The 10,452-nt window shown below is 36.3% G+C and overlaps 1 protein-coding gene across 1 annotated transcript in view; it reads left to right on the top strand.

Annotated features, from left to right (window-relative positions):
* Window positions 1–724: 724 nt before the first annotated feature.
* The window catches only part of LOC103806463 (kinesin-like protein KIF6), a gene marked incomplete at both ends in the record, with an annotated part of 68,355 nt that continues 58,627 nt past the window's right edge, over window positions 725–10,452 (top strand). The window contains 2 exon segments of the mRNA XM_009079155.1: window positions 725–834; window positions 3,528–3,602. Of these exon segments, the coding sequence (XP_009077403.1) occupies window positions 725–834; window positions 3,528–3,602 (185 nt within the window).

Genomic DNA, 10,452 nt, shown 5'->3' on the forward strand with positions numbered 1-10,452 from the left:
GGGTCCCGCCGGGACGCGGCCGGAGGGGGCTGGGGGTGGTGTGCGGGAGGGCGCGGAGCGAACAGCCCCGTCCTGCTCTCCGACGCCTTAAGAAGTTCGTAAAATCACCAAGTACAGGAGCTCAGGCTGTAACTCTTAGGGGAGGGGGCGAGGAACTTCTTTCCTGCCGAGTTGTTACAGAAAGCTCCTCCTGGCGTGGTCACTGGGTTTATGCGGTTCAACACTGTTCTGAGCATGGGAAGGGAACGTGTAGCTCCCAGTCCCTAGCTTTGCTTGCAAGGGATAATAAAGATAATGAAAGTGTTCTTCAGAAACCGTGCATTTAGGTCTCTTAATTGTATTCTCGTTTTTCAACCAGCTCTGCTCATTCTGTTGTAGCCTTTCCTAATGTGTTCTTCCAGGCTTTTTGGAGAGGTTTGAACTAGGGGCTGTGCTTTGTCTTTTATAACATCACAGATATTAAAGTGTTTAGTTAGCAAATTATGTCAAAGAGGGTATGCTTTTGTTTCAAGTGTTATTGCAGTGTTTGCATAGTGACAGGATAATGTTTGCATGTGCTGGTTTTGTTGTGTAATAGCTGAAGGAGGAGCTGCGCACAAATTTAGTGAAGTTTTACAAAGTTTTTCTTTAGGTAGTTACAGGTGCTAAGTTTATATGTTATATCTAAGGACTATGCTGTGCTATTGGTGAAATTATTCTGTGAATTCATATCCATGCTTATTAGAGTTATTCTATTGATGACTGGGAGGAATCACTGTCCAGTCTGAAGATCACTGTGCCACGTGACTTAGCAAATGGGTTAATCAACAATAAACGAAAGAGCTACAAATTCAAGTGAGTAAAAGCCTTATCTTTGTATCTTTTGCCTTTAGTGGCTGATAACACTATGTGTAGTCATACAGATGTATAGAATCTGGAAAAGTCTAATCTATAAGTTTTGGTATAGATAGGTTTATTTTTATACAACTTTCTTAATAAGAGGAATATTTCAGCATATGCTCTTCATCACTATGAGTTTGATAGCATTGGGTAAAGGTGTGGTACTATTGTCTATCCCTTGCAATTCATTATACATTTCTAAGTCTTATCACAAAGGCTGCACTTTCTTTTATCACTTCCTCCATTTTTACTCCTTGTTTTGAATGTGTATGAGTGCAGGATTGTGCATTCTCTTGTGATCTAGTGAGTTGCCATAGGTTTGTTAAAAATGTCTTGATGTAAAACACTTTGTTTGAAATTGTGTTTCATGTGTAAACAAAATAGGGTAAAGCAAACCAGCAACTGTTGAAAGAAATAAATGCATGTTTGTAGAATGTAAATATTTGTTAGGAACTTAAAATCAGTACCAACAATATCCATGATATTGTGACAATCAAATATTTTTATCACTGCAACAGAAAACTTCGAGGCAACACTTTAAAATTTTGGTGATGAATAAAGCTATATATGTAAAATCACCTCTAATGATGATGTTGAGACTTTTTCCAAGTTTGATCTCCTTTGTTTCTTTTTGTAATAATAAAGAAGTAAATTTGTTGCTCTATGCTGTTATCAAAGAGAGCCCCAGATAAACATCTGCAGCTCAGACTGATGTCATTTTACATCAGATAAGGAAATCTGCTTGAGAATAGAGGAGCTGGCCTCTCCAAGTGTATTAATATGCAACAATAGCTTAGGTTGCAGATGCCCAAGTCTGACTTAATAAACACTGATATTTTTTTCTGACTTTATAATTTATTAAAAATTCTGTAGAGATGGATTTAGAGAAACATTATGCCTTATTATCCTTAAGACAATGCAAAAATTATTCTGTGAATGAAGCATTTATTTTTCATCCATAAAACTCATACTTTCATGCAGTCTATCTATCCCAGTCAACTCAATCGTATTGTCTTTTGTTCATACTCTCCTAAGAGTAAGAACTCTTACTCATAAGTGGAAGAACAAAAGAGTAAAATGGAATGAAACACAATTGCTTGAGTTACTTGACCTATGAAGCATTAACTGGATAGAATATATGCATTTATGTTTTGTATAGTGCATTTGCAAAGAAGACAAGCAGCCTCTGGGCTGCATTAGAAGAGCATTACCAGCAGGCCAGGGAAGTTGATCCTTCCCCTTGTCAACACCCGTGAGATCACATATGGTGTTCTGTGTCCACTCTGGGCTCCAGCAAAGAGACACAAAGATGATTAAGGAACTGGGTAGTCTGACACGTAATGAGAGGCTGAGAGGCCTGAGTCTGTTTACCCATAGAAGTGAAGGCGCAAGGCAATCTTATCAATGTCTGTAAACACCTGATTGGGAGGGGGGAATAAAGATGAAACTAGATGCTTCTCAGTGGTGCCCATTCACAGGACAAGAGTTAATGGGCACAAATTGAAATACAGGAAATATCATGGAACCACAAAATGGCTTGGGTTAAAGATCTTCTAGTTCCAACTCCCCTGCTACAGGCAGCGAACCTTGCTTGAGACTGAGTTGCTCAGTGCTCCATCCAACCTGGCCTTGAACATTCCCAGGGATGGAGCAGCCACAACTTCTCTGGGCAACCTGTTCCAGTTCCTCACCTCCCTCACAGCAAAGAATGTTTTCCTAATATCTAATCTAAACCCACTCTCAGTTTGAATTCTTTCCCCGTTGTCCTGTCACTACATGCCTTTGTAAAAAGTTTGTGTCCATCTTTCTTATAGGCTCCTTTCAGGTACAGGAAGGCTGCAATTAGGTCACCCCTAAGCTGTCTCTTTTCCAGGCTGAACAAACCCAGTTCTCTTAGCCTTTCTTCATAGAGAGGTGCTCCATTCCTACAGCCATCTTGGTGGTTCTCTGGACTCACTCTAACAGGTTGATGTCCTTCCTGTGCTGAGGACCCTACTGTGAGATGATCATGTACTGGAACAGGTTGTCCAAGGAGGATGTGGAGCCTCCATATGAGCCTCCGTACTCAAGGCCTGACTGGACAGACCCCTGTTCTATCTGACTCTCCTTTGAGCATGGGGATTGGAGCAGATGGTCTCTTCCAACCTCAAGAATTCTATGATTCTATAAGACAATTGCAGATTTTTTATATAGGAAGTGACAAAACATACTGAATTTACTTTCTCCATGTGACCTATAGTAATTGTGCAGCAGAATGAAGGAAATAGCTCTGAAAAATGTGAGCCTGGCTGTACTGGTGAGATGCTGTATTTGGTTAGAGTGTAATCTATTTATCCAGAATTCAGTGTGGTGCCAGTTACAAACACTGATCCTCTTGATAGATTTAAAATACGGTTTATTTTTTTCCAAGCCACATCATTTTATCAGAGGATTTTATTGTACAGATCTTGTCAAAGCAGCTCTGTATACAGCCTGTTTATGTACGATAGCACAACAGCAAGCTGTGGTTAAGACTACAGGGAAAACATTGTACTAAGTTATGTAAGCCTAATGATGTAAACATTGACTATTAGAAACACAAACAAAAATGTATGAATCAGGTAGTGTTTTAACATTCTAAGCAATTATTATTTGCTTGAAATTTTCAGATTTCAGAAAATTTTTGACCAAGAGGCGAAGCAAGAGGTGGTTTTTGACAGCATTGCCAAACCAGTAGCAGAACGGTATGTTGTTGATCTTGCAACTTATCAGGGTAAATCTATTTTTGCTTTCATTGTATTACTTGAAGGAGAGCTGGCAACCCTTTGTGTCATTGTTGTAACAGTGGATTGATGTTCTAATTTTCTAAATACTGACATGTGAATCTAGGAGATACGCAACAAGCCACTGAGAATTTAATGTATGCTAAAGTTCCCTTTTTGACTCCTAACATAGCACTACTACTGTAATCTCTTTTGTTGCATAGACATAGAAATCCATGTCTGATTCTTTTTTTTTAGTCCATGATATACGCTCACTTCATTGCCAGAGAAAATTATTCCATATATAGTTCCATGAAGAGGTAAACATAACAAAAATCTTATTCCCTGTTTAGTTTTCATTAAATTAGGGATGCTAATTAATTAGTACCTGTGGAGATAGTCTCAAATTTTGCCCTCATTATTTTTATCTTAATGGGTAAGACAGTGCTTTTGGCACTGGTTTTGTTTTTCTCCTCCGCATAATAATCAAACAATGCTCATATTTGAGAGACTGCAAATGCAAGCATTGAAGACTGATGTAGAAGCCCTCTATATTCATTGTGTGGATTGAATGCCACTTTGAAACAGGTGGATTTTCTAATAGGTCATTCTCTTTGCTTAGTTTATTGTCTGCATTGCTGAAGTTTGTACTAGTTTTAGTGGGGGAAGAAGTCCCACACTGGAGGAAGCAGATTTTCGGCATAATGTTTTCTTGTTTATCAAACTTCTTGCTCAGAATCCAGACTTGTAGTGAGTTGAGAAATATTCTTTTAGGTGTCAACTTCTTTCTCATTCATTGTCTGACCCATCTGTTGCTTTAAGCTATGTTTATGCAAGTTATGTCTCAACATATTGCATTGTTCTGTGTTTAGCACTGTAGGAAAAGACATCCTCAGCTGGACACTAAGCCTTTCTCAAATTGTTACTTGGAAGAAAAATAGATCTATCTCTTTATAATTTAATTTTCTTCTCCCCCACACTCCCCATTTTCTTCTTAAAAGTCCTACATAAAGCAGGAGGGTAATTGAGAGTGAAAATGAAGAGCCAGTGAATTTGAAACTTCACTAGAATAACTTCAATAGACTTAAAAATAATGTTTATTATATTATTTTCTCACCCAAAAGAGATTTTTTTGCTTATCTGCCATTATGAAATATAGCTTCAGATTAGCTCATTTACTTAACTTTAAATTTTTATGGGTTTAATCGTGACTGCAGAAAAAAAATCTACATCTTATTTGAGTGTGCTTAGAAAGAGAAGGGTTAAAATATCTCATTGTTGCATACTATGGATTAAATTATCCTCAACAAAAGCTCAGAGTATCAAAACTAATTAGCAACAGACTAATTTTTTTTCCCATTGGAGTGTTTTGCTAGAATTTGGGAAGTTTTTCCAGTTGAAAATTTCACCTTTACAGTGTTCTAATAAGTAGGAACTGGTATTCTTTTCCTTTATTTCAGTGTTGGCCGATACAAGACTTTTATACATTAATTTTGTCCATTATGTAGACATTAGTTTTGGGGCTTTGATATTTTAAAGTACTTGAAAGTATTTAAATGCTATTCAAGTCAATGGTGTTTAGGCATACAATTATCTCCAAATAGCTGAGTCTTTAATACTAAAATTGAGTTATGAAATAATTCTTAATGAAATCAAGGCTTTTGACTCTGAGTGTTACAATGTGCTAAAGCTCATATTCTAATTGATGTTTGTATTTTTACTGATAATACTGAAGGATAATTTTGGTTGCGTTTTTATATTAGAGTAGTCAATAGCTGAAGTACGTTCATGTTTCTTATGTGCTTCCTTAATTTTTTACCTTTTCTTAGACACAAATCTGTATTTCAAAATGTCTTCATAGTCACAAGATTCCTTGGCTAATGGAAGCCTGAACTGGGCCTGAAATTTATTTCACTCTATAATTCAATTTTCCTTTCCATTCTGGGACAATATGAATTGGCCCGTTTCTCTGAAAGACGACAGCTTTTCATAGCAAAATGTTCTTCATTTTTTGCTTCTTTCTAAGTCAACGTTCTCTTGCATGAAAATGCTGTTGAAAATACTCTCATCTCTATTGTTGGAGTCACTTTACTAAGGGAACAGCCTTTGTCAGTGTCCTTCCCCCTTCAGGGGAAGGAAAGTAATAGGAAAGAGTCAATGAAATAGTTCAGTAACATTTTGAGGCTCTTTGCCATGCATACTTATATTCCTGAGAAAATTCAGTTACAGACTTGTATGCTCAGAAAAAAACTCTTGGGCATTCTTTAAACTAAAACTAGCAATGCAGTGCTCAGGATTGTAACATCTTTCTAGTTTGTTCTTGGATGGATAGAAATTGGTTGCAACTTTTCTGGTTTTTTTTCTTTTCCTCTTTTAAAGTTTGCTTTCTTTGATGTTGGGCCACTACTTTTTTTTCTTTAAGTCCAGTTACATTGTCATCTTGCCTGTGGTTTCAGAGGCACCAGACATTAGTTTGTTTAATTTGCTTCTTCAGTCTAAAGTGCCAGCCTCTGCAAACCATTATAAGCATGTGATTTGCTTGAACTCTTTTACTCCTTTTTGTTAATGCTTGAGTCATCTCTTACATGGTTTCTTTTCATCATTTGTTTGCACTTTCCTCTTTTCCTCTGAATTTTAAATATATATCCTTTATATTTTTTTTGTGCAGAGTCAACCTGATCTCTGTTACTCTATCAAAAATAATGAAAATAAATAACATCGTGTTTCTACAGTTTGCTAACAATTAAGCATTGCTTTAGCTTCACAACAGAACAAAGCTATTCTTAAAATGTTTCAAAGGAAGGACATAGTCTCAAACCACACCAGGGAAGGTTTACATTAGACATTAGAAAGAATTTCTTCACAGAAAGGGTGATTGGAATGGACTGCCCAGGGAGGTGGTGGAGTCACCATCCCTGGAGATATTTAAGGAAAGACTGGATGTGGCACTTAGTGCCAGGATCTAGTTGACAGGGTGGTGTTAGGTCATAGGTTGGATTTGATAATCTCAGAGGTCTTTTCCAATCTGACTGATTCTGTGATTCTGTGAAATAATAGTGTTATGATTATAAATGCACTCAGGAATTAAGCAGAAGGTATTACTGCTTTGAATTAGTTTTGTTTTCAGTTATAATATGGTCAATGCTTTTTGGCCATATTAGATTTCTAGATTTATTAAAGAATAACATTTGAAAATATTTTTTCTTCAGATGTCTCATGCAAATAAGAAACAGCTCAGCTGTTTATAAACCTAATGGTGATCACCTGTGTTCTTTTGAAATATCTGATAGCCCCCAGGATTATGCTCCCATTGCTGTGGGTTCTGGTTTCCTCTCACGTGCTGTGTTTATCCCAAGAATTAGCAACTGTGATATATAAACTACTTCAGTTTACTCCTTTCTGTTGTGGGGTGGGTTTTTTTCTGGTGCTTATTCTTACAGAAAATATAGTAAAAATATTTTTATTAATAATTGTCCATTTTAACCTAAATATATTTGTCACACAGTGTGGGAAATAGTGACTTGGCTCACCTGCACCACCTTCTTGGAACAAATGTAGTTAAAATTTCCCCTAAACTGAGAAACTGGATAGCAATACTAGCAGTTTTTTCTGGAAGTGAGTACGATTATGAGGCAATGAAAAGTGAAAAACGTTGTTGGTATTTCACCTCAAATTAATATTAGTTGCTTGTGTTTATGTTGACTTAAATTGCAATTTAGAATTGCTCAAGAAGACTGCTTGTAATAGGTTATATTTTGATGGCTTTGATTCAGAGTATCTTTGTGCCCCTTATCTTATGGTGGAATTCTAAATATATGTAGAGATATTAGTCAAAATAAGAAATTATGTTACCTTTTTTTTTGTCATTGTTGTTTGGGTTTTTTTGTTTTAGGAAAGCCCTTTTGAAATTTATAAGGAAACTTTCCTGCACTAAGCTCTCAAAAACAGTTACATGCACATTTGGAAATTGGTTTTGTTTTTGCAAGATGAGGCATTACCAAATTAGATTTGTTCCATAAATCTGGCAAAAGCATAAAGAAAAAATGTCATACTGAGATTCTTTGTTTATTTTAATTAAAAGAAACTTTAGTCTGAGCTCCAAGTGATAGAAGATACCTAAAAACTGAGTCTCTGTGAAGACAAATTCTCCCTGAAAAGTTGTTTTCCAGATCTTGCAAATTAAGTTCTTCCCTCTTTTTGTCTTAAATATCATGTCTGGGGGCTGGTTTTGCCAGGATCGTGTTGATTTTTGTAAATTTTTTTTAATAACTATGAATTGAGGTTTTCTGAGTAGAAAGAAGGAAATTGAGGAACATTGGTAAAATATTTTAGGTCTTCAAGAGCTGAGATGAGGAGACAGCTGACAGTATCCCACGTTTTCTGCTTTTTTCATTAGTCTAGTATCTTAATAGTTATTGAATATTTGTTTCAACCACATGCCTTCATGTTGCTACTAATTTAAAATGAAGGTAGCAAAACTCAAAATAATAATTTTAATCTGAAATAAACTAGCAGAACCAAAGTAATTAAATTATTAAGCTGAAAGTTGTTTCTTGTTCCTAGGATTTTCTCTTACCTACACATTAACATGTGCAGAATTTAGTCCTCACTGAATAAGGCCTTTTTTGTTGGTTTAGTTATTGATATTATAAACTTTTTGTAAAAAACTCTCACTTTGAACTTTTTCTGCAAATTAGAATCATTAAGAAGGGAGCTCTGTAGGTCGTCTGGTCCAAACTCCTGAGCAAACCAGGTCTGCTTTGTTAGATCAGATTCCTCAGTCCCTTGTCCAGTAGAGTTTGAAAATGTCCAAAAATGAGGATTCCACAATCTATCTGGGCAGCTATTCCAGGGCTTAACTACTCTTACTGTGAAGAATATTTTCCTCGTACCCACTTGGAGCGTCTTCTCTTGCAACTTGTGACCACTGGTCTGTTCTAGCACTATAAGCCTCTGAGAAGAGTCTGAGTCCAACTCTGTAATGATTCATTGCATAATGAAAGGTGGTAATTTGGTACATGTATAGCTTTCTCTTCTCTGAGCTGGTAGGAAGCAGTTCTTTGGCCTTCCCTTGTGTGCGATGTGCTGCAGCCTGAACTAAATGGATCTATGAAGCTCACTCCAGTTTCCTTACGGCATTTTTCATCTCCTAGGGAGTCCAAAACAGGACACAGAACTGGAGGAGGAGAGTTTCTTTTGGTGTTTTTTTTTTCTCAAATTCTAATGGTAACTGTTCTCTTTGATTCAGCAAAGCCAGTGCAGCAGCAGAGGAAGCAGAGTTCTTTGCTATAGTCAGGCAAAAGCCTCCCTGAAGTCTCATTAACAATGAGCACAGAAACAAATGAAAAGTTCTGTGTCCATAAACTTTAAATAGAACAAATGATCTTCACTGGAAATTAAAACAAAATGTAGTCAGAAAACCCAACCACAATAAAACAACCTCAGTCTGCTTTCAACCTCTGTCTACTGTCACTGGGCTTTCTACCACTATTTATATTGTCTCAGATACCCAGGGACAAAGTACTGAATGATATTTTAGACTGTAGTAACTACCCATAAATTGTCTAGCCCTCATTTGAGGAATTTCTCACTTGAGGAATGTTAGGCAGTTGTAAATATACCAAATCTATCAATTTAAGTGGAATTGCTTCCATGAGTTATACTTCTGTATCACACCCTATATTTAGGAATTAGACATCTTTCAGGCATGAGACAAGTCAGTGGAGTGACTGGAAATGCCAGTACATAACTCTCTAATAGCCTTTTGTTTAAATAGGGGTCTAAAATGAATTTTCAACTGAAAAGTTCATTTCATTCTGTGCATGTTTTTAAATCACCACTAATTAGGAGTGAGTTAGAATGTGCAAATTAATGGATAAATGAGTTAGAAAATTTGAGGGGAAAAAAACCCACATGGTGTTGCTCTTCTTTACATTTGTATGTGAGTCCATGCTAGAAAGAATTAACCTGTGCCTGACAATTGATACAAAGTTGTATTGACAGCTTCTGCTTAGAGAGATTTTAAGGGAAGAGGCAGAATTTTTCTAATGTAACAACCCCCCCTCCAATAATCTACTGAATCCCTGACCCCAGTCTTATTTTCTCCCAGTTATATTAGTGAGTTTAATAAAAGATGCTAACTCTCTCTAATTACCTGTTTTCTCTCTTACACTTTGAGAGTGTCACAGTTGCAGTTACAGTGTTACTGCATATCTTATTCGTCTTCAGTGTTATTAACTAAGTCCTTATATGTAATGACAATTTCTTAACTTCTGGACTCTTTCTTTTACTGTCTTACCACTGATAAGGGAACTTTTAAAATATTGAACCCTTGCTATTTTAATCAATGATTGATATAATTTACTTACCAGTTTCTCAGATTCCAAAATGCAGAAGAGAAAGCATGCTATAATTCATTTTCCATAAAGCCAAAACTGATTTTCCTGAGCAAGCATCATTACATAAGCTTCTGTGTAACAGTACTTGGGTTATTAAGGTGGTTTTAAGGTTGTACCGAAAGTGGAATATTTGAGGAACATTTACTTCAGCTTCAAAACAAGAGAAATATTACAATTAAGAGCACTCCATGTCAATTGGAAAAAATAATTTGTAGAATGTGTGTTGAGAGTTTATAAAGTATTACAAGTACTTTTGATGCATACAGATAAGTGTAAATCCTGTAGTGTGTTTTTAAGCATTTACACCAGCAAAAAGTCTGGATCAAACTGGGCCACTAAAACTCAGTGAGTAATTGGAAAGGTGGTCATTGAATTGAATGAGTTGTGGATCATGGTCTTACTTAATGAGAGTTTACAGGTGGAGAACTCTTTCC

The sequence above is a fragment of the Acanthisitta chloris genome, unplaced genomic scaffold (assembly GCF_000695815.1).
Source record: "Acanthisitta chloris isolate BGI_N310 unplaced genomic scaffold, ASM69581v1 scaffold667, whole genome shotgun sequence".
Taxonomy (NCBI): Eukaryota; Metazoa; Chordata; class Aves; order Passeriformes; family Acanthisittidae; genus Acanthisitta; species Acanthisitta chloris.